We start from the raw sequence: 24,713 nt of genomic DNA, 5'->3' as shown, positions 1-24,713 counted from the left end.
GACATCAGTTTGTCAGAATCTTTTGGCCAACTTTAAATAAAAGCCACTTAACTTCACCCTGCATATTGCAGTTGAAACCGTGAAACCATTTACTGGAGTAGCAAATGCTGGTAGAAACGGGGTGTTCTTGGACATGCATCAGTGATGCTGTCATTGCCAGAGGTGCTCAAGAGGTGGAGATAAGGAACCTGGGTTTCCTGTCAAATGTCCAAAGAAACCGAAAATAATGCATTCAATAAATGTACAATTTCTAAGGAATATCAATAAATGTAAAATAAGGAATGTGAAAGCATTGCATCATAAAGTTGGCAGCTTTTTAATTTATTGTACAAAAAATAATGGTGCATCTTAGACAAGATTTTAGATTCAAAGAAAGATGATGTTTGTTTTAAGAGAAAATATAACTAGTACCACAAACCCATGGCATGGACATTATGCTCTAGACAAAGCCAAAATAAGTAGTAATATTAGGCCGGGGCTGATTTTAATAAGGAGACTCTATAAATACAATGGCAGAAATGCTGAAGGTGATGCCTCGGTGACTGAAGTTGGGGAAACAGAATGTGACAGTGGCTTTTCAGAGACGTCGTTAGGGCCTCTCAACCTGACAAACTCACCCAACGAACAGAAACTACCACTGGTCATATGGACTCCTCATGTGAAACCAGATCTCCATGTGACAAATTATGTAAAATAAAGGAAGAAAAGATTTCCAAACCCCAAACCATAAATTTAGTTAACAGAGTAGTCACGAAAATTTGTATAAGCAGAGAAAGAAATTTGAGAGTGCTTATTTTATCCTTTATAATGACAAAAATAAAGATGATAAAGTTGTTTGATCTCTCTTTTTTTTCCTCTGAAGACTTCAGTAAGAAAACAAAGCTTTCTTTTAGGAGGACTTGTGTTTTTAGAGAGTATTTATAGTTTGGGCCAGAATTCCCTTGATCAGTTTCTTTCCAGCTGTTTGCTAGGATTTTGTGATAGAGCTTATGAAAGTACCAAATGCGTTTGGCTGGAGATAATGGAAAGCTTGCCTGGTATAAATGACAGGGACAATTCTTGTTTATTTAATAGGTCTAGATTTGAAGAGTTTCAGAGCTCTGGCTCAACAGCAGATTTTCCTGCTCTCCTCTTATGGTTACAGAACGGCTGCCACAGATCCAGGCATCACCTCCTCTCCCCAGCAGACCTAGGATATGGGCAACCAGGACAGCACAAATGAGCTTTCCTCAAATGCTTTTTTTTTTTTTTTTTTTAAATCAGGGAGAAAATCTTGTCCAGAAGCCCCAGAACAACAAATGTTCTCTAGTGTCTCAGTGATTAGAATGGGGTCACAGGATTACTCTTAAGTGGCAGAGAAGACTGGGAAAGCAGTTTAGCCTGTGCATTCTCTACAAAGGAAGGTAGGCAAAGGGAATAACTGTTGGGTATTCATACTATGAAAACTAATAATCATCTTTTAGTTTCAGCTCCAGAATTTGTGTTTGAACATGGCTATCAGACATATCTGCCCACGGAAAGCAATGAAAACCAGACAGCCACTGTCATCTCTCTGCCTGCCAAGTCACGTGCCAAAAAGCCCACAGCCCCACCTGCTCAGAAGAGGCTTAACTGTTGCTATCCAGGTATAGGCAGCATTGTGTCCGGCTTGCATAGAGAATGTGACATTTAGCAGATTCTAGGGCTCTCGCTCGTGCTGACAACTGGGTATAGATGTGCTCCAAACTGCCGGGCTTAAAAGCCAGAGCCAAAAAAAAAAAAAAGCCAGAGCCCACCAGCATTTACATCATCACATACGACCTATCTCTCGCTGTCCCTGGTCACCATGCATGTGGACGATTTTTACAGCCGTGGACCTTTGAAACGGGACTCATGAGTATCCAGGTTACTGTGTTTTTCTTTCTGTGCTAAGCTTAGGGAGACATCCAGAAAGATTGCTGTTTCCTTTAAAAAACAAAAACAAAAATCTTTATTTGGAAATAATTTCAGACTCACAGAAAAGTTGCAAAAATAGGACAAAAATTTCTGTATGCCTTTAATCTGGGTTTCCCAAATGTTAACCTATTGTATTTGCTTCATCATTTTTTCTATAAATACATATTTTCCCCCAAAACCACTTTAGAGTAAGTTGCAAACATGATGTCCTTTTACCCCTAAATACCTCAATGTATATTTCCTAGAACCAAGGAAGTTCTTTTATAAACTACAGCACAATCATCAAAATCAGGAATTTCATACTTAGGGGCACCTGGCTGGCTCATGTGACTCGATCTCAGAGTCGTGGTTTGAGTCCCATGTAGGGCAGAGACTTTACTTAAAAAAAAAAAAAAAGGAAAGGAAATTAACATTTATATACACTATTATCAAACCATTGACCTTATTAATATTTTACTAGCTTCTTATTCATGTCCTCTATCACAAAAGAAAAACATTTTCTCCTGGTTTAGGACCTAATTCATGATCACATGTTGCTTTGAGTTTTCCTATCTCTTTAGTTTCCTTGAATCCTAAACTTGTGTCTTTCATGACCTAGACATTTTTGCAAAGTACAGGCCAGTTATTTTGTAAAATGTTCCTCAGTTTGGGTTTGTCGGATATTTCCTCATGATTAGATTTAGGCTCTGCGCTTTGGCTGGGAAGCACAGAAGTGATGTGTATCCTTCGTGCGTCGTATCAGACGGCACATGATACCTGTTTGTCCTCTTTATTGTGGGGTTTACCCTTGTCACTTGGTTAAGGAAGTTTCTGCCAGCTTTCTCCACCTTTAAATTACTGTTTTCCCTTGTAATTAATCTTTTCCTGCCTTTTTAAGGTTGCCAGTTCAAGACTGCCTATGGCATGAAGGACATGGAGCGTCATTTAAAAATTCACACTGGTAAGTGACATTTCTTTGACACATCTGCCGGGAACGTGTGCTCAGTGCTAGGAGCCGGGGATCCAGACGAGCCAGACGTATCATAAGACACAGAACCTCACTGTTTGTCACAGGAAAACAAACAGAAATTCAATAAAAATAAGATGGTGTTTCCACACATGATTTTGGCAGAAAATGCTTAAAGCAATAAAATCCAGTGCTGGAACAGATAGGAGCAAACTTAGCTGGTGGAGGTGTGAATGGCTCCAACTGTTTTGACAATCTGCCAGAATTAACTAAAATTTAAATGTACATATTCGGGCAGCCCGGGTGGCTCAGCGGTTTAGTGCCACCTTCGGCCCAGGGCCTCATCCTGAAGACACGGGATCGAGTCCCACGTCGGGCTCCCTGCATGGAGCCTGCTTCTCCCTCTGCCTGCGTCTCTGTCTCTCTCTGTGTCTCTCATGAATAAATAAATAAAATCTTTAAAAAATAAATAAATAAATAAACGTGCATATTCTCATTTTGAGGAGATGATCCTATAAATGTGTATGTGTAATTTTTGATAAAGGAATAAGGGAGAAAAATAGTAAATTTCTTTATGTATCTTTACATTGTATCACTGGACACACAGCATATGTGTATTATTTTTGTCATTTTGAAGGTGAAATTTAATAAGTGAATATTTTCTGTTTTTGTTTTTAAAGGAGAGGGAAAGATTGATGGAGAGCCTGGCTGGCTCAGTCAGTGGAGGCTGTGACTCTTGATCTTGAGATCGTGGGTTTAAGCCCCACCTGAAGTGTAGAGATTACTTAAAAAAATAAAAAAATAAAAATAAAAGGAGAAGGAAAGGTTGATGCATGGAAAAGAAAAATGTGCTTATTTCTGGTGATTTTAATTTTCTTTAATATATTATTTTTATGTCTCCCAGATTTTCTGAATGGAGCAGGAACTGCATTTAGACTATTTTTTTAAAGGTTTTATTTATATATTCATGAGAGACACAGAGAGAAGGCAGAAACATAGGTGGAGGGAAAAGCAGGCTCCTCGCAGGGAGCCCGATGTGGAACTTGATCCCGGAACTCTGGGATCATGCACTGAGCCACCCAGGAGTTCCAGCAACTCAGGAGTCCCTAGACTATTTTTAACCAAATATTAGATACTCTTAATTCAAATGAGAGAATATGAATCAGAGAGTGTGTGTATAAGGTAGGGGTGTGCTGAAATTTGGCTGGGGTGTCACTAATTGCCCAAAGATTGCTATTTAGCCTCAAACCTTTGGAAGATCAAGTACCCAGCAATGATTTTTGAAATTTGTTGGCCATGGCCAGCGATTGCCTTGTTATACTGGGGTCACCATCCTATCCTAGCCAACTTCATGGTGTCACGTCATTTGGATTTATTCTAATTATCAGAATAGTAAGTTTCAAGTGTTGATAAGCATTCTCGATGTAATAAAAAATGAATATCTCCGTGCGGGTTTAATGAGTTCCGTCAGTCAAGTGAAGCATAGCATACTCATCGTTGCCAGAGTAGAGTGCTGTCATTATTCATGAGGATTAAGGAAACACTGTAAATACATAAGCGAAGCTGCAACCTTAAGTCCGGTTCTGCACACCTTCAGGAAGCACCTTATACACGCACTTGGCCCAGTGTGGGCTCGTAGGATAGTTTCTCCATGACAGCAGCATCTCCAATAACATCTTCAGGCCAGAGAGGTGACAAGGTGTCCTCACCTTAGTTACTTCCAGAGAGGATGGCGTGGCCAGGAGCAGCACTGGCAAGCTCTTCACCAGCAGAACTAGCTGGAAACCATCCTTCACCAGCATCTGGCAGCTGCTCAGTGTGGCACATACACAGCCTGGCGACCACGGCAGCTAATCAGCCGCTGACAATCATGAGAAATTATTGCTTGTGGATTTCTAAATTTGGCTACTAACATTTTTTATTAATAAAATGATAATCTTTTAGACACTTTTAGGTATACTCTTAAATCCCAGATGTTTGCTCTGTGACAGTAGTGATCAGCTTTGGCTGACAATTGACTTTAACACTTAGCTATATAGGATTTGGTCAAAAGACGTATTTAATATATAAAGTAAAAAGCGGAAATCCTGATTCACAACCTGCTTCCCTATCCAATATAAGCCCAGAGTCACCAGTTTTAATAATCTACTGTGTCTCGTTCTTAAATTTTGGCATACCTATGCTGAGCCTAAAACACACAGAATCTACTTTTTCCATCTCTTATTAAGTTAATATTATATATCCTATCACTGCAAATTGCTGTTTTCCACTTAATATTGGTCATCTTTCCACGTCAGTAGTACATATGTGCTTCATTCTTTTCAGTGGCCTGATAGGGAACTGGTTCAATAATTGATGGTACATTAACCAGTAAAATACTTTTAAAAGTATTTAAAAGCTAAAAAAAAAAAAAAAAAAAAAAAAAAAAGTATTTAAAAGCTTTAAAAGTCATGTCCTAGTTATTTCATGATGTGAACATGATCAGAATTATTTTAAGTACAAGAAAGTCAACAGGGAGGCACTGTTGTGTTTGGCTCAGAGAACAAAAGAGTTGTGAGTTTAATCCCAGTTCTTGAGAGAATCAAGGAAAACCATTATTGAGAGGCACAGTGCCTTTCAGAAAATATTTAAGCTGATGTTAGCCAGAAAGGTTTTTGGTACCAAAAATACATACAGACACACAAATAACTGGAAAGATATCCATCCAGAAATCAGCAGTTGTTCACAGGGAGTAAGTTGACATGTACATTAGTGAGTATAAGTCAACGAAGCTGCTAGGACAAAGAAACCCAAACACCAGCTCCCACGCGATAGGCGTTTATGTGTCTTTCAACTAAGTGTCCGGAGGTAAGCAGGTGTCTAGGGTAGGCAGGTGGCTCTGTCCTACCAGATAATCCAGGGACTTAAGTTCCTTCTGTGTCATTATAATGCATCATGTCACAGATCTGCCTTCTACAGGCAAGCTGCCCTCCCCTGCCAGTTCACCCCACATCTTGGAAACAGTTGGCAGAAAGAGTGGAAAAAGAAAAATAAAAGACAAACCACGTCCTTTACAAAAGGGACACATTTACCTTCTCTGCCATTTCATGGGCGAGGACGTTGTAGCAGAATGACACCTGGCTGCGGGAGAGGCTTAGCCTTGAGCTGCCTTCCCAGGAGCTCTCCGAAAACTTAGACCCTCTGAGTTGTAGCGTGTGTCTGTGAAGACGAGAGGAGGGAACGGGATGAGACAATCAACAGTTCCTTACTTTACTTGGCTCTACTTTAGACGTTTGCATGGCTTTCTATTTTTAATTGATAAGGAATTGATTAGAAAATGAATAGGGGCCAATTAGGAACAATCTTGAATGTAGGAAAAATTAGAAAATCACAATAGGCAAAATGGAAAAAAACTCCCCTTTTCCCGGGATGTTAGGTCTTGGCATATTTTCTTCTCTGGCATTTGGAGTTTCCTAAATTTTCTCCAGTGACCACATAGTCCTTTTACCCATAAGGTAGTGGGGAAAGAAGCCTCTTTCTTGGTTAGTGTTGTTTCCTGATGCCATCTGTGTGTGTGTTTGAAGGAGACAAGCCCCACAAGTGTGAGGTCTGTGGCAAGTGCTTCAGCCGGAAGGATAAGCTGAAGACCCACATGCGCTGCCACACGGGTGTGAAGCCCTACAAGTGTAAGACGTGCGACTACGCCGCAGCTGACAGCAGCAGCCTCAACAAACACCTGCGCATACACTCGGATGAGCGGCCCTTCAAGTGCCAGATCTGCCCCTACGCCAGCCGCAACTCAAGCCAGCTCACCGTGCACCTGCGGTCCCACACAGGTAGGTCCCTCGTACTGCTCTCGCGCTGTGCTCCTCACTTCCAGCTGCTTAAAAGCACCTTAAAGCACTGAGTCACGATCTAAGTCCACGAATGGGGACGTCCGCTCGTGGCACTGTTTGCGGGTTCACTTTGCATCCAGCTGGAAGTGCCTTTCTCAGTCCATTAGGGAAAAACCTCGAGTTTATAACCTCCTGTGTATCCTCCTGTAACTTTATAACTTATTCACTAGTAAAGTATTTAATGAGGAGGTGAGCCGAATGACGAAGAGCTATAAATATAAACAACGCCTTCTTAATACATTTCTGCATAGTTTCTGCATCTCGATCATTTTTGAAGCAAACTCAGTTCAGCCTGGGACAGCTTTGTGGAAAAACGCAGCAGAGTAGGTAACCTAACAAATCATCCACGTTTCAAGTAGACCAGTTAGCTATTGATACAATGATGCTGTGTAACAACCACAACAAAACCTCAGTGGCAGATTATAATAAGTGGTTATTGCTCACACACTGCAGGTCTAGCCAGCTGGCTAGACACTGTTGATCTTAACTGGGCTCAATCACATGTAGCAGGAAAGGCTGGGTGTCCACTGACCTTGGCTGGGGATCTGTGGCCTGTGGATTAGCTGGCTGTACACTCAGTTTAGCTGGGGCAGTCTGGCTCTGCTCCACGTGCCTCTCATCCTCTTTTTGGACCTATGGGCTACCCCAGGCTTATCCTTCTCATGACAGTGGCAGGGGTACAAGCAAGGATATGCCGGTGGATAAGCCCATCTCAAGCTTCTGCTTGCATCCCGTTGGCTGAAGCATGCTATGTGGTGGGGCTGGGCTCACCCACAGTGGGAGGTCACCACAAGGTTACAGGGCAAAGGCCGAGATAGGAGGAAGGATAAAGAATTGGGACCATTTTGCAAGCAACCACAGTCCACTCCACCATCACTCACAATTCGGGACATGCAGGTGTAGTCATGTCTTCCCAAGAGCCATGTAAGTCACATTCGATCACGGGATCAGGTTCAGACACCGGGATCCTGTCTGATCTCCATCAGGTCTGAATATGGCTTCTCTTGACCCAGAGACCTTTGAAGTAAATGACAAGTCATCTGTTCCTACATTCCCGATGCACCGTGGTGAAACAGAGCCAGGGTAATTCCAGTAATCCTGTTTGCAAGGGGAAGAATGGGCGGCACTTGGCAATCACTGCTCCACAGGTTACCAGAATCCCTCTGGGCAAATGTCCCCACATCCCCACACTCTGGGGACAGGAAATGTTTCCTGGTTGGGGCTCAGCTCTGCTCCCTGGTTCCTGACTCTGCCCACTGCAGCATCCTTTCCTTCACCTGTCTGAGCCACTTCCGAAAAGTAGTGGAAAATGTACTTTTGTGAAACTTTCTCAGCCTGCTTCCTGCCTACTAAAAGTAGGGCTCTTTTTAGTTGAGGGTGGTGACGGGTTTGCCATTAGAGCCATGTGCAAAATTTCATGAATTTCCTGTGCATCTGCGTGCCGAAAGCCACCCCACGATTCTTTCGGAGACTCTCCTTTCCTCTGAACCCCATTGTAGGCACTTTTGGCGTATGACCTTCTGTGGCTGAATCCCTTGATGTTCCTGGGAATCCTTGTCCACCTACTTGGCGCCAACCTAATTCTTTTGGAGATTTTTACGAAGAGACTTATATTCATACCCATCATTTCTCAATCAGTCTTCCCCCTGAGATCACGTCCCTGGGGATGATCTTTGTCCCTAGACTTCTGTCTTACTTTGAAGACTTTTTGCTAGTTGGAGGTGAGAAATTTTATCTAACCCAGCACATCTTTGTTTTGGTCTATTCTCTCTAAATTCCATTTAGAAAATGGCCGTTTCTTTTTCTGAGTTTTTCGTTTCCTTATAGGACCTCATCATGTGCAGCTCGTGAGACACTTCCACTGTTCTGCCCAGAATTAATCTCTTTTGCTCAAGTCCCAAATTGAACAAGTGTATTATATTCTCTATCTTCTAAGTTACTGCAGGTGACAGTTTGACCAAATGTTTGCCATTCAGTAGTGTGCACGCCACTTCTCCAGTCTTTTCTTACCATCCATCCCAATGCCAATGCTACATATTTTCATTTCCTGTTAGGGCAGCACTGTGCTCCTAGATACCAATCTCTGTATTAGCTACCTGTTGTCACACAAATGCAGCAGAACAAATATTCCCACAAAATCTCAGTGGATGCGGTGACATGTCTTTTCCGTTGACATGCTGGGGATCACGTAGGCAGTTCTGATCTTGGCTGGACTCAATTACATGTCTGAGAATCTGCTGGCCGTGAGCTGTCTGTCCACTGGTCTTGGCTGCTGCAATCCAGCTCTGCTCCACATTTCTGTCACCCTCCTCCTGGGACCAGCGTGCTAAGCCAGCCTCACTCTTCTCATGGTGAAGGCTGATGGAGGTACAAGCAAGCAAACCCCAGTGCACAAGCCCATTTCAAGCCGTTCCTCATATCAAGTCTACTTAAGATACTATCAGCCAAATCCAATGACACAATTGTTGAGGGTCATGGCAGGTCATCCCGTCCCTATCAGGAGACAATGCACAACTACACACATGGCAGAGGCCGTGGCTACAGGGAGGGAGGCGAGGTGGTGAGCTTTGGGAACATTTTTGTCATCTGCTAAAGCCAGTTAAGACATGGGCATAACCAATGGCCAACTGATGTATTTCAGAAATCTCCCCAGCCTATGTTAGATGAGCTAAAGGACTCATTTATGAAAGTGGTTCAGAATCATTTTTGACTTCTTAGGATAAACTTGCCATTTATAGTAGCATCTTCAAATTGGTCTAGAAAAGGTGCATTTTCTAAAACTTTAAATGTGTACCATTTACGCAGTGTTTCCACGGAATGTTCATTTCCCTTTTATAAATCTGTGGCATTTAGAAAATTTTACAGATTGTAAAATTAATAGGATTTGGTTTTCATCCTTTGATCGTTTGGGTTGACTCATCATCAATGGTTTTAGTAGCAACCTAAACTCAAAAAAGATCTGTCGGCTTAAATATATCAGTTGCTTATTCATTCAACAACATTCATTAAGTCCCCACTAGGTACTAGACACTGTGAGGATCACATACTGGGCAGGAATAAATGTAATCATTAGTTTTGGAGAGCTTTTGATCCCATGGAACAATTACTGACCAGTATGCCTCAATTAAGAAATCTGTGGTTAAAAAAAAAAAGGAAAGAAAGAAAGAAAAAGAAAGAAAGAAAGAAAGAAAGAAAGAAAGAAAGAAAGAAAAGAAAAGAAAGAAAGAAAGAAAGAAAGAAAGAGAAAGAAAGAAGAAAGAAAGAAAGAAAGAAAGAAAGAAAGAAAGAAAGAAAGAAAAAGAAATGACAAAGGGATTTAAAACCTTTGCTTTCATATCAAAGAGTGTTGTTAACTCTGCATCTCTGCTGTGAGATTTGGTTATCTGGTGTTTCTGGGTTTCACCTCTGCTGATTATTTAAAAAAAAAAAAGGCAAAAAGACTGTCACTTATTTGGGCAGGGATGTAACAGGAAAACCTATTAGAATATTCTAAACCTATTTAGAATATTCTAAAGTAAGGATTCTTACTCTGGGTATACAGATACCTCCACTCAGGGATCCATGAATAGAATTTAGATGGTCCATGAACTTACATCGAAAAAAAGTTAGATCCTCATTTTCACTAACCTGTGTTGAAATTGGGTGTGTCCTTCAATTATGAAAATTGGCAACTGATCCAAGAATAGTGCCTGTGAAGTTGTCTTCAGCAGAGATCACAGATCTTTTCATAACAGTTGTTGTAGATAGATCAATATATCATTTATGCTCTTCTCTATTTAGAAATTATTGTAGTTATAGATCTGCTACTAGAGCTTCTTATTTAATGCATAAATAAAACACACATGGGGCGCCTGGCTGGCTCAGTTGGTGGAGCATGGGACTCTTGATCTTGGGGTTATAAGTTCGAGCCCCATATTGGGTGTAGAGATTACTTAAAAGATTTTATTAAAGCACACACATTGCTATATCATGAATTTTTTCTTTTAATTTTTTATATAACTATTTCAATATACTTGGCTTCTTTTGCATTCCTACAGATTTTTATTTCAGTTTACTTTGTGTATTTAAACATTATTCTAAGAAAAGATCTGTGCATTTCACTAAACTGCCAAAAAGGAGTTGATGGCATAAAAGAAGAATAAGATTCCAAGGCAGGAGTCAGCCAACTTTCTATAAAATGCCAAATAGTAAATGTTTTAGGCTTTGCAGGCCATACTGTCTCTGTCACTATCGCTCACCCCTGCCTTTGTAGTGTAAAACAACCATAAGCAACACATGAACAAATGGGCGTGGTCTAGATTCCAATAAAATTTTATTTATAAAAACAGGCTGTGGGCCAGGTTTGGCCCACAGGCTATAGCTTACCATTCCTTGTTCTGGAGCTTAGTGTGGATGATCTTGGTGGTATTTAGTCATACAAAGCATTGTTTAGGTTTGAGCTTCTCAGTTTTCTAGGAGCTTGTTAAATTTGCTCCCTGTCATCGTTACTTACTTGCATTTATTAAGCAGCTTACGGTGATGTTTTAGGCCTTATACCAAAAAGCCGGAATACGATCCCATCTTTGAGCTTATGGCCTAAGAAAGCGAACATCAGGCATATGCACAGATAATTACCCAGCATCTAAGAATACCAGCTTTGGAACCAGCCTGGGTTGGAATCCAAGCCTTGCTACGTACTACAGGGGGACGGTGAACAAGTTACGTAGTCTCTCTAGGCCTCATTTGTACAGTAGTGTTAAGAATAATATTGATAATAGTACCCACCTCGTGGGAATGTTGAGAGCATCAAATGAGACCATTCTTGTGGAGTGCTCCTCAGAGTGCCTGCCATCCTGGAAGCAACCGAAGAATGTTAGCTGCTACTTTGCTTTAACAATACTGAAATGGGCGGGGTCACCAATTTGCTTGAATTATCAGTGCCTTAGATAATTCGGACTTGCCATTCATTGAGGAAATAAATTTGGAGTATCATGTGCATTCAGATGGTTGCAATTTCACTTTGCCTGCTCATCTTTCAGCGAACATGAATAAAAAAATAAAATAAAATAAAATCAAGCAGCTGGATTTCGTAACTTCACAAGTAAAGAACGCAGCTGGCAATGTGGGATAAATAAATTTGGCGCAATAAACACGTCTTTATTAATAAAAATCTGCATGAAGTGTAAGCTGGGCGTTTCAGTCGCTTTATACAGACGATTCTGATGAGTGAGCATGGAGCTGACGGATTCCAAAATGTGTCCTCGAATCTGTTACAACATGTAACTCAATCAAAGTGAACGGATGATGCAAAATTTACACAACTGTGAACCGTTAACTAGCAGAGTGGGTCCTTTAGCAAAATGAACGGTAGCTTGATCGTTTTAAAGAACATGAGTATGCTCACAAGTACTATTTTATTTGGGACAATTGAATAGCGCTTTTCCATCTCCCGTTTTTCTTGTGGGTTTTTATAACAGTGCTGGTGGTTTAGGTTTGGGGAAAGAAAAGAAGCCCCCCCACCCCACCCCCAGCCCCCCTTTTTTTTTCCTCCCAGGGGCTGCTAGCAGCTGCAGTTAGAAGGTCTCCACCCGCCCGCCTTTGGTATAAGCGGTTTTCTGGTGTGTGCTTCGGGGGGAATCCGCTGTGGTTGTTGCCTGCCTGTTCTTATCGAAACTCACCTTGTGTTGACAGGGGACGCCCCCTTCCAGTGCTGGCTCTGTAGCGCCAAGTTCAAAATCAGCTCGGACTTGAAAAGGCACATGCGCGTGCACTCGGGGGAGAAGCCTTTCAAGTGCGAGTTCTGCAATGTCCGCTGCACCATGAAGGGCAACCTCAAGTCGCACATCCGCATCAAGCACAGCGGAAATAACTTCAAGTGCCCGCATTGCGACTTCCTGGGTGACAGCAAAGCCACCCTCCGGAAGCACAGCCGGGTGCACCAGTCGGAGCATCCCGAGAAGTGCTCGGACTGCAGCTACTCCTGCTCGAGCAAGGCGGCGCTGCGCATCCACGAGCGCATCCACTGCACCGACCGCCCCTTCAAGTGTCACTACTGCAGCTTCGACACCAAGCAGCCCAGCAACCTGAGCAAGCACATGAAGAAGTTCCACGGGGACATGGTGAAGACCGAGGTGTCAGAGAGGAAAGACGCGGGCCGCCAGAGCAGCCGGCAGGTGGCCAAGCTGGACGCCAAGAAGACTTTCCACTGTGACATATGCGACGCCTCGTTCATGCGCGAGGACTCGCTCCGCAGCCACAAGAGGCAGCACAGTGAGTACAACGAGAATAAGAACTCGGATGTGACCGTCCTGCAGTTCCAGATAGACCCCAGCAAGCAGCCGGCCGCCCCCCTCACCGTGGGCCACCTGCAGGTGCCCCTCCAGCCCAGCCAAGTGCCCCAGTTCAGCGAGGGGCGAGTCAAGATCATCGTTGGGCATCAGGTGCCCCAGGCCAACACCATCATCCAGGCCGCGGCCGCCGCCGTGAACATCGTACCGCCCGCCCTGGTGGCCCAGAACCCGGAGGAACTCCCCGGGAACAGCCGGCTGCAGATCCTGCGCCAGGTCAATCTGATCGCCCCCCCTCAGCCCTCGGGGTGCCCGAGCGAGGCGGGCGCGATGAGCCAGCCCGCTGTCCTGCTGACCACTCACGACCAGGCCGATGGGGCCACCCTGCACCAGACGCTCATCCCCACCACCCCAGGCAGCCCCCAGGAAGGCTCCGGCAACCAGACTTTCATCACCAGTTCGGGTATTACATGCACTGACTTTGAAGGCCTTAACGCTTTGATTCAGGAGGGGACAGCTGAAGTGACAGTGGTGAGTGATGGAGACCAAAACATCGCCGTGGCCACCACGGCCCCACCTATATTCTCCTCCTCCTCCTCCCAACAAGAATTGCCTAAGCAGACTTACTCCATCATTCAAGGGGGAGCCCACCCAGCCTTGCTCTGTCCAGCAGATTCCATACCAGATTAATACTTAAAAACCAAAAGAAAGGGGGGGAAGGTGTGACCAAAAAAAAAAAAAAAAAAAAAGAAGGCGTAAATAGAAGTCTGTAAGAGGTTTGCTCTTAAGGTTTTTAAGGCTTGCTGTGAAACCCCTCCCCTTGTAATAAATTGTAATTTTATACTGCTTACTATAATTTTTTTAAATGCTGTAATAATGTTGAGACCACCTCTGAATCGCCGTGTTATAACTGTTGTAGAACGTTGCCAAGATGATTCCAGTTAGGGGTTGGAATTAAATGCATTGAGTAGTGAATACATTTGTTTTGTCCAGCTTGATTTCCCAGTTCTGAGAAGGGTTTTTTCCAATCTAGTGAAATTTATGTGGGAGACGGGACTTCCCAACGTCTCTTAAGTCACCATCCTGAAATATTACCCCTGCCCCCCAAAATCTGGGCTTATTAGTGTTTTAGTACATGGATACAAATCTGTTGGCATGAGGACCATTTTCTACATGATGTTACGTGGATACTTGACACCCCCCCCCCGAAAAAAAGATGTTTAGTGCTAATGAGAAAAAAAGGAATGGTTTCCTAATAAATTGATACGTGAGTAAAATATACCGAATGTTAATGATTCTTGAGAGTCACAGTATGACTGGGACTTGATGGGGTGTGAATTATCCAAAAAGAGGATTTGAAGAAACAAAGCTTTTGAGTCCTCCAGTAAATGTGACACAAGCATTCACGGTCGACTTAAATGTGCCTGGTGCCTAAAGTGACCCAACCTGTAGCATTTCCGTTTTGAAACTTGAGATTGACAAACCTGACATTTCTCTTTAGGGATGCAAAGATGATGTGAGTTCCTACTAACCCTTAGGATGGTTTTCTAGGATGCCATTGTCTTAAATATCAATATATTGGCAGTGGGATTGGAAAAGCATCTAGGTTTTTCCAAAGCATTAGGCTCTACTGAGGAAAGAGAAATTCAAAGGTTATGGTTTGGGAGTTGAAATGCTGTTCGATCAGTAGGTGGCGCCAGAGAGCAAGCTAGAATTAACCTCCAAAAAAGCCATAACTAGGTGGGGTAGTTACCTACAATTTCCAGCTTCTAGCATCATCTTCCAATTCATCGTGGGCTCTTAAACATACGGAATGATTGAAACATGCTCTCACAGAGCGTCAGCAAGGTCGGGTGCAGAGAGGTTTCCCTTGTGAGAGAAGCATATTTAAAATGTAACGAGAACTCTTACGTATATTTTTACCAGATCCCTCACCGCTTTGACTTTCCTAGCACACGAACTTACTAACAGTCTCACGGCGATCATCTCACTCGTACACAAAGATATTACCCTCCTACCCCCTTATTTCTTTGGTAATAACAAACTAAGGAAATACACAAAATGGTGATGCGGAAACCTTCAGGCCTTGCCTACTGGAAATAGGAAAAGTCGGCCTCCCTTAGGAAATAGCTATAAAGTTTGCGTTGTCTCTTTTCTTTCCTTGATCCTTAATATTTGAACACAATTCTGAGAGTTCTGGGGGAGGGGGGTGTTGCCACAATTTATTGTCATATTAGCAACGGTAATAATGAGTCATTAACTGGATTGGCAAGAAAATGAGAGCTTGCAGCATGCTATGTTCATATTTTAATAATTTCACTGCTTTAGAATTATTGATTATAGCTCTTTTTTTTTTTAATTGAGGAGGGGAGCTCCGGGGTAGGGGGGAGAGGGGCAGAGGGAGAGGGAGATAGAGAATCTTAAGCAGTCTCCACCCCCAGTGGGGAGCCAGACACAAGGCTCAATAGTAGGACCCTGAAAACAGGACCTGAGCCGAAAGCAAGAATCAGATGATTAATGAACTGGGCCACCCAGGTGTCCTGCTTACAGCTCTTAGGAAACTATTTAGCTATTCAGTTTTAGCCAAGAAACTTCTATTGTCATGAACCTGTTTTCTATATCTTTCTTTCCCAGAGTACCCCTTTCTTCGACTTTTAAAGGAATGGTTCCCTGGTTAGAAATGTAATGTGCATTCAAAGTAGAAAAGATGTAAAACACATTATATTATTTTAAAAAGCTCAAGTTGGGGCACTTGGGTGGCTCAGCCAGTGACTCTTGATTTCAGCTCAGGTCACAATCTCTAGGTCATGGAATCAAGCCCCATGTCAGGCTCTGCACTCAGCACCAAATCAGCTTGAGATTCTCTCTCCTTTTGTCTTCCTCCACCCATGCATGATGTAAATAAATATCAATCTTAAAAAAAAATACAACTTTTAAAAAATTTTTTAAAAACATTTAATATTAAAGTTACTAGTAATCTTACTACCCAGACACAAAATTGTGACCATTTTGATGGACTTTTTTTTGATGAACTTCTTTTATTTCTATGTTTATGTATATATATGGTTTCCACTCCAGTTACAGAGTTGGGTTTGAATGGAGCACACTATTTTCTGTTGATATATTTCCCTTTATATAATTTATCTCTAGCTAGCTGCTACCCTCCAATATGCACCTATACATGCATTTCTATATACATACACATGCATAAGTGGATTTTTTTAAACCACAACAGCAAAACTTGTTCCTTATAATAAACTATATACACAATTGTACAAACACTGAGCCAATCATCTCCAGCTCCCTCCTTATTCTCCTCCTATCCCCGGTTAGGAATGTTAAGTTTTCTCCATATTCATACTAACATACACAGACTCAGTAGTGTAGAAAAGATTTTTTCCTATTTTTCTAGTAACTGTATCACACCATGTATATTTCTGTGCAAGTTGCTCTTACTCTTCCATGTATTAACAGTACTGCGGGTGAATACAGCTATCTCTAATTTTTTTTTTTTAAGCAAAAGGCAGTAATGTGAACATACCATGCGTTATTCCACTGTCTCTGTACTCGGGGATATTCAGGTGGTTTTGTTTTCATTTGCCATCACAACTGCAGCAGGAAACCTCCTGCAAGATTGCTCGCATTCAGTTGTGCTTCTGGAGTTACGGTGAGCATCCATAGTTTGTACTTGCATAGATTCAGATTACTTTTTTTTTTTTTTAAGATTTTATTTATTTATTTGAGAAAGAGAGAGTGAGCAAGTCAATGGGAGGAGGGGGCAGAGGAAGAGAGAGAATCTCAAGGAGACTCCCCGCTGAGCAGGGAGCCCTATACGGGGCTCGATCCCAGGACCTTGGGATTGTGATGACTTGAGTCAAAGGCAGAGACTTAACCGACTGAGCCACCCAGGCGCCCTTTAGATAACTTTTTTCGAAGCGGTAACCTCATCTGCGGTGTGGGCCCCAACTATCACTAGTCCTGGGTGTTAGCCATCTCTCGAAGTTTTGTCGGTCTGATGAGTAAAAGGAGCCATCTGGGCTCGGTGCATCTCCCCAGCTGCTGCTTTGTTTGTGTGTTTTGTTTTTTGTTTTTTTTAAGATTTACTTATTTATTCATGAGAAACACAGACTGAGAGACAGAGACATAGGCAGAGGGAGAAGCAGGCTCCATGCAGGGAGCCTGATGTGGGACTCGATCCTGGATCCCGGGATCACAACCTGCACCAAAGGCAGGTGCCCAACCGCTGAGCCACCCAGGCGTCCCCCAGCTGCTGCTTTGATTTGCATTTGTGACATCTCTCTAGAAACTTGTTGATCATTTGCAGTTTTCTTGTCTGTGAACCTAAAACACTTCTCCCTCATGTTTTTCCTTGGGTCGTTGGGCACTAGGGACCCGAGCCCCATGTCTGTCATAGATGGCAGATCTTTCTGTTCTCCTGTCCTTTGTCTTCTGATTGCTCTTGTGGTGCTGTCACCTCACAGAAAACTCTCTTTTCCTATAGTCTGGTCTCCTATTGCTTCATTCGTGGCTCCTGTTTTTTTTCTGGAACAGTCCTCTCTTCCCTCAGCTGAAAAAAAAGGTGTTTTTCTTTCTTTAATATATTTGCTGTTTTTTTAGTTGGCAACGTATGACAGCAAAAATCCCAATCTGCGCACGTATGACATGGGAATTTGGCGGCCCACATATGCCAGGACCGTTTGTTAAATAAAATATTATTTTCCTCGGTCCTAAAATCCTAATTTCACTTATTGACAGAAGTTCTCAAATATGCTTGAATCTGTTTCAGGAATCTGCTTTGTGTCACTGATCTTTACATCTTCTCTGGTTTGTCTGCAGCACACATCTATTGTGTTAGTATTAAGGAAAGCTTCACTGTCTTTTAGGATTATAAAGCCACCCTCTAGCTATTCTTTTCCAAAATTTTTGTAGCAATTTCTAGATACTCATTCTTCCAAATGCGCTCACTCTATCCAGTACTTCTCAAGCCCCCCCCCAAAAAAAAGCCTTTTGAGAATTTTTATTAGAAATGGATCAATGTGATATTGAACTTATAAAAAGAATAACTTTTGGGGCGTCTGGGTGGCTCAGTGGTTGACCATCTGCCTTCGGCTCAGGTTGTGATCCCGGGGTCCTGGGATCGAGTTCCGCATCAGGCTCCCTGCAGAGAGCGTGCTTCTCCCTCTGCCTGTGTCTCTGCCTCTTTCTGTGTCTCTCTTGAATAAATAAATAAAATATTAAAAAAATAATAACTTTCTAAAATATGTTAAATCTTATGCCTAAGAACCTTTATTCAAATCCCGGGAGTAACCATTATTCATATAGTTGTCTTCATATGCAATCCATTCTTATGATATGAGTCCTGTATTTCCTTATTGGTATATAATTTTATTATAATTGTAAATAAGATTTTTTCTATGTTAAAATAAATGTCACAAACATATAAAGAATAACTATATTTGGTATATTTGTCTATATTGAGCAAAAAATTCTTATTAATTGGGGCACCTGTCTAGCTCAGTTGGTAGAGTGTGAGACTCTTGATCTTGGGGTTGTAAGTTCAAGCCCCATGTTGGATGGAGAGATGACTTAAAAACAAAATCTTTTTTAAAAAGTTCTTATTAACTGACAGTAAATATTTATTTATTTATTTATTTATTTATTTATTTATTTATTTATTTTTTGACAGTAAATATTTATTAGAAACTCTTGGTCTCTGATAAATATAATTTATGACGGTTATGATACAGTCCTCTCCTTTCCCCGGTGTTTTATCTTGTCATTTATCCTACTTCGTTTGTTTCCTTGTCCAATTGCAATTAGCCACAGCCTCCAAACAAAGCTGGTACAGCTGATGTCTTTTTATGTCTCCATTTTTAATGTGAATGGCTTCAGAATTTCCTGGGTTAATATAATATATATACTGTTCCTTTGAGTGGTGCTTTTTCTAGTACTTGGGTCACTTCTACTGCAATCTTCACTTATAGTTTGTATCAGGGTCAGTTGCTGAATTTTAGCAAATATCCTTTCAGGATCTTTTGACATAACTCCTTGATTTTACACTTGAGTATGCCGATGTCATGAATTGGAATAGCCTGGTACAGAATCACCTTGCGTTCCTGCAGTAAGCCCTCATGGGCACGTTGGCTTCTTCTAACACACTGCTGGGTTGCATTTACTATCATTCACTTGAAAGTTTTCCAACTCTATCCATAAGTGCAGTTGAACTCTGGGATTCTTTTTTGTGCTCTGATTTTTGTTTGTTTGTTGTAGGTGATGTGACTCTGAAAATAAATTGGGGCTCATTCCTTCTTTTTCAGCAACTCAGCAATAGTTTTACTGTCTTGGGAATGATCTGTTTATTGTGTAGGCTGCTGCCCTTTCTCATTACATATCCTCAACAAAACTTCCATGCCTTTTCCACAATGACCAGCCTGTGTAAGTTTTATAACCCATGTGGCTCCGTTTGGATCATTTATATTTTACAAAATAAAAAAACCATTCCCTTTGCTCTGGCTTTCACATTGCTAGCTCTATGATTCCATTATACATGCTCTTAAAATTATTTTTAAATCTTTGGCATTTTGGCGGGTGAGTCTATCAGCTTTATTACTGATGGTTTCGGAGGAGGGGAGAGTTTCTGTTTTTTTTGTTTTTTTTGTTTTTTGTTTTTGTTTTTGTTTTGTATTTTCAGTTCTCCTAAGTTTGTCAAAGGGTTTATCTATTTTTCTTTTTTTTTTTAAGATTTTATTTATTTATTCATGAGAGACACACAGAGAGAGAGAGAGAGAAAGGCAGAGACACAATCAGAGGGAGAAGCAGGCTCCATGCAGGGAACCCAATGCGGGACTCGATCCCGGGACTCCAGGATCACACCCTGGGCCAAAGGCAGGTGCCAAACCACTAAGCCACCCACGCGTCCCTATTTTTCATTTATATTAAAGTAAACGTAAAAATAGTAGTATGAAAGCTTTTGCTTATAGTTACTTTCTTTGCCCTCCTCCATTTTATCCATTTTGGCTTTTCTCTTTTTACTAATTCTTTTTCCTGCTTTTCTTTCAGTTTATCTTGCTATTCTAATTTCCTGTAAGTTCACTTATTTGTAGCCTTTCATAACGAACACATTTAAAGCTACATATTTTCCATCGTGACCTCACTTATGTTAAAGGATCATGTTTTTAAATGTTAAAATCACGACTGTCACACAAATATAAAATATTAGTAGATGAACTATAATGAAAATATTAATGAGGGCATTGGCTTCAACAGGTTACAATAGGCTCAAAGGAGATTTCCGTGCACGTATAGTTACGTAGGCCATGAGAAATGCTACAGTGAATTCGCAGACACATGCAGAAAGGCTCAGATAACCACATGCAGATAACCCAGAGCAGATAACAGGACACCCAGTCATCTTTTTTGCCTGTTTTGGAGTCTTTCCAAAATGTTCCCAATATCCATATCCCTGTAGATGTTTATATGAGGTATCCTTCTTTCATAAGTTTCTAGATGCTTTGTTATTTCAGTTTTAGGGTGGGTTGCTTGGTTTAGTGGATTGTCAGGCGGAATGCAAGAGCCATAGAAAGGTATGTTTCTTATTTTTCAAGTAGTTACAATTTGGGAAACTGTATTTGGGTTATAGTTTCTGATAGTCATGGGCCTGAGGATGTGATCTGTGAAAATACGTGCTTTTTGTAATTTATTAGTTTGTTTGGTTTTTTTTATGGCCATGGACATGACCAGTTTTTGCTATGATCAGCAGGTATTTATGTAATAAGCACATTTAAAAAAATAAATATTATAATAAATATTTATAAATATAAATTTATTTTTATAAATTTAAAATTTTGTAATATATAAATATTATAATAAATATTTATAAATAAATATTATAAATAATATCTTTAAAAGGGGGGATGGAGTGCTTGGGTGATTCAGTTGGTTAAGCCCCTGCCTTGGGCTGGAGTCATGATCTCAGGGTCCTGGGATGGAGCCCCACATCAGGCTCCCTGCTTAGCAGGGCATCTGCTTCTCCCTCTCTCTCTGCCAGCACCTCCCCTGCTTGTGTGCAAGTATGCACTCTCTCTTTCAAATAGATAAAAATCTTTTTTAAAAATAAACACATTAAAAAATAAATAAAAATAAACACATTAACTTAATTACTCAGTTCTTCCAAGCCTCTCTCAGTTTTTGTCTATTTGATAAACTTTGCAGGAAGTATTTGTAAACTTCTCACCATGGTTACTTTTTTTTTAACCAGTCTTTTCTTATAACTACTAAGGTGTTTTGTTTTATTATGCCTTGCCCTATGTTGTTTGAGGTGTACGAGTTTGTAGTTGTTATATGTTCTGTCAATTTTCCCTTTTTCCCTTTATTCTATACTTATCCTTTCCATTCCATAGCTTTTGACCTTAAATTATACTTGATCTCATAATAATATTTTAAGTCCCACTTGATATTTATTTACATGTGCCTGGCTTACCTTTGCCTACTCCGTTATTTATTATCTTTCTTTTATCAGCCTCCCTTTGTCCTTGGTAGGAGAATTCACACTGTTGGCATTTATCAGTCACATAGACTTCGTAATTCACTTTTTAAAAAAATTATCTATTCATTTGATAGAGAGAGAACACAATCCGGGTGAGTGGTAGAGGGAGAGGGAGAAGCAGACTCCCCGCTGAGCAGGGAGCTAGATGCTTGGCTTGATCCCAGGGCCCTGAGATCATGACCTGCCCTGAAGGCAAACACTCCACCGACTGAGCCACCCAGGTGCCTCCATTCACTTCTGTCCTATTGAATATTTACTGTTTATTGAACGTTGTGATTTTTTTCTCCCTTTTCCTTTCTAGCTTTTCTCCGTTCTCTTGAAAGTTCCTGCCTAGGTCTTCATTTCTGCTAGCAGTTACTTTCCAAGCTTCACTAATGATTTTTAAATTTATATTTCTCTATTGCTCTCTCAAATATAAATATTAACCATCCCCCAACCTCCCACTAAAAGTCTCCTCCCCCATGACAGGAGGCCCGTGGACCTTATCTCTTCCTCCACTCCCTTTCCCCAAGTTCCAAGTTTTGCTGAGACAATTCCTGAGCTTATTTCCAAGCTTTTGCTAAGTTTTGTCCTGTGGTTTGTCCCATAATTCCCATGTTACCATCACCTACTTAGATTTGGCCAAAGATGAGAATAGACATTGTTTGCCATCGTTTCTTCTCTATTCTTCCTCTTCCCTATTTCACGTCTTTATTCTGATCTTATCTTTATTCCATTAGAGTGTGTTCTTGAGTATATTCCTTAGAACGGGCCCCTCAGTTGGCATTTCTTTCTTCCTGGCAGATGAATGATACCTGTGGACATAGGATTCTTTTCTCTTCAGTAATCTTCAAATTCTGTTCTGGTGGAGATGAAGGGTTTAAGATCAATCTCATCCAATTCTCAGATGCCTTAGATCCAGTGACCAGTCACATTGAGACAAAGTGTCAGTGTTGCTAGGAAAAAAAGTGGGGACTTACCTCACTCGACTTAGCCAATCACATTGACTGAACCAAACTTTGAAGCTTCCAGAATAGAGAGGAGGTCTTGAACATGGGGCTTGAACATTATGATCTAGAAGACTTTTTGTTGCTCATCTCCTGCTTCTCAGCAACAAAATTATGGTTTTGTATTTTGAAAAAATTCAAAAATGTTTTATTCCTTATAACCATACTGCTCTAAGCTTCTTTTTTCTCGTTGAAGTACAATTGACATAGAATATTTTAGTAGTTTCAGGTGTACAACATAGTGATGTATATTATAATACAATTATGGATGTGTATTATAATATGATTACCACCATATGTCTAGTTACCACCTGTCACTATACAATGTTTTGACAATATTATTGACCATATTCTCTTGCTGTACATTAGATCCCCATGTCTTATTTATTTTATAACCAGAGGGGTGTACCTATTAATCCCCTGCACCTCCCCTGCTCCCATCTGGCAACCATCAGTTTGTTCTCTGTATTTATAAAGTCTATTTGGTTTGTTCATTTGTTTTGCTTTTCAGATTTCATATATGAGATCATATGACATTTGTCCTCTCTGACTCATTTCATTTAGCAAAATACCCTCTAGGTCCATCCATGTCACAAAAAGCAAGATCTCATTTTTTTTATGGCTGAGTAATATTCATATATACATTATATGTGTATTATACAAAATCTTTACCCATTCATCTATTGATGGACATTTAAGGTTGCTCCGTATCATGGCTGTTGTGAATAATGCTGCAATGAACACAGGGATGCCAATGTCTTTTTGAACTACTGTTTTCATTTTCTTTGGTAAATACTCAGAAGTGGAATTGCTAAATCATATGATAGTTCTAGTTTCAGTTTTGTTTTTTTTTTTAAGGAAACTCTGCAGTGTTTTCCATAGTGGCTACAAGAATTTATATAGAGCTCCAAGCTTTCAACATTTTTTCTATACCAAATCATTAGAAACAATTTTCGGGGGTACCTGGCTGGCTTAGAGGAGCATGTGACTCTTGATCTTGGGGTCAAGAGTTTGAGCCCACATTGGGTATAGAGATTACTTAAACTTTTTTTAAAAAAGAAACAATTTTTTGTTAGTATGCTATAAATAACAGCTATATTACACATTTTGATAATTATTAAATATAAGGAAAATTTTACTGGTAATGTGTCTTGATGCGATAGATAGACCTGCTCTTTTTTCAGCTTATATATCCTTGATGTATATTACTTTTCTAAAAAAAATTTTTTTACCAACTATTAGAATAAGATAATTTTCAGTTGTTTTCTTTTTTTAGTGATGTAAATTCTGAGAAGTCTCTTTCATACAAATAAGGATATGGAAACAGAAATTGTATTGTTATAGTGTTGAGTCTCAATTATTTTAATTCCTTCTGAATTAAATACTAGAAAAATCTCACATAATAGTTGATCATAACTAAGTGGGTCAATTTTCTTAAAAGCAAAGAACTGAAAACCAATAGGATTTCTCTCCCAGGCATGGAACGATTTCTCAGCATTAACACCATGATTTCCAACATGTTGTCTTTTTTTTTTTTTTTTTTTTTTTTTTGGTATCCCAGATATTTTATAGCTCCATGCATTGATTCAGCATAGATGATTCAAGGGGACCTGTGTGTGTGTTGGGGGAGGGGTGTTCATAAATGATCAATTTTAAGAAAAAGTACAGACAAAAATTGAGATTCTGAGAATTGATTTCTGTAATCATGCCTTTGAAAAATCTTTGTATATTGCCAAAATACAAGAACCTTAGTTGAAGACCCTTGCCCTAGAGCAGTGGTTCAGCACTCCATGTTAAGAACCAGGTAGTAAATACTTTCAGCTCTGTGGGCCACAGTCTTTGTTGCAATTCTGCAACTCAGCTATGGAGCGTGGAGGCCATCAACAGTACAAAAGAGGGGTGTGGCTGTGTTCCAATAAAATTTTATTTATAGGCATCAAGATCTGAATCTCATAAAATTTTTTCTTTTTTTTTTTTTTTTTTTTTGAATCTCATAAAATTTTCACATGTCAGGAAATATTTTTTTCAACCATTCAAAAAAATGTGAGAACCATTCATGGCTCACAGATCATACAAAAAGCAGGTGCTGAGCCATAGTTTGCTAACCCTTGATCTACTAGACCCTGCACATAGTAGGTGCATAATAAATATTTATTAAAT

General features: G+C 40.5%; 1 protein-coding gene across 4 annotated transcripts in view; it reads left to right on the top strand.

Moving 5' to 3' along the window:
- The window catches only part of ZFP64 (ZFP64 zinc finger protein), an 87,903-nt gene that overhangs the window by 14,351 nt on the left and 48,839 nt on the right, over positions 1 to 24,713 (top strand). For 3 of the 4 annotated variants that reach the window (XM_072801454.1, XM_072801453.1, XM_072801452.1), the window contains 4 exons: positions 1,464 to 1,625; positions 2,813 to 2,875; positions 6,445 to 6,696; positions 12,427 to 14,301. In XM_072801454.1, coding sequence (XP_072657555.1) covers positions 1,464 to 1,625; positions 2,813 to 2,875; positions 6,445 to 6,696; positions 12,427 to 13,712 — 1,763 coding nt within the window. In that variant the 3' untranslated portion in view covers positions 13,713 to 14,301. Of the gene's footprint in view, positions 1 to 1,463; positions 1,626 to 2,812; positions 2,876 to 6,444; positions 6,697 to 12,426; positions 14,302 to 24,713 lie in introns of those variants that run through there. The other variant, XM_072801455.1, reaches the window with a different exon arrangement.

The sequence above is a fragment of the Canis lupus genome, chromosome 26, assembly GCF_048164855.1.
Source record: "Canis lupus baileyi chromosome 26, mCanLup2.hap1, whole genome shotgun sequence".
NCBI classification, from domain to species: Eukaryota; Metazoa; Chordata; class Mammalia; order Carnivora; family Canidae; genus Canis; species Canis lupus.
This window is presented reverse-complemented; position numbering and strand designations above follow the sequence as displayed.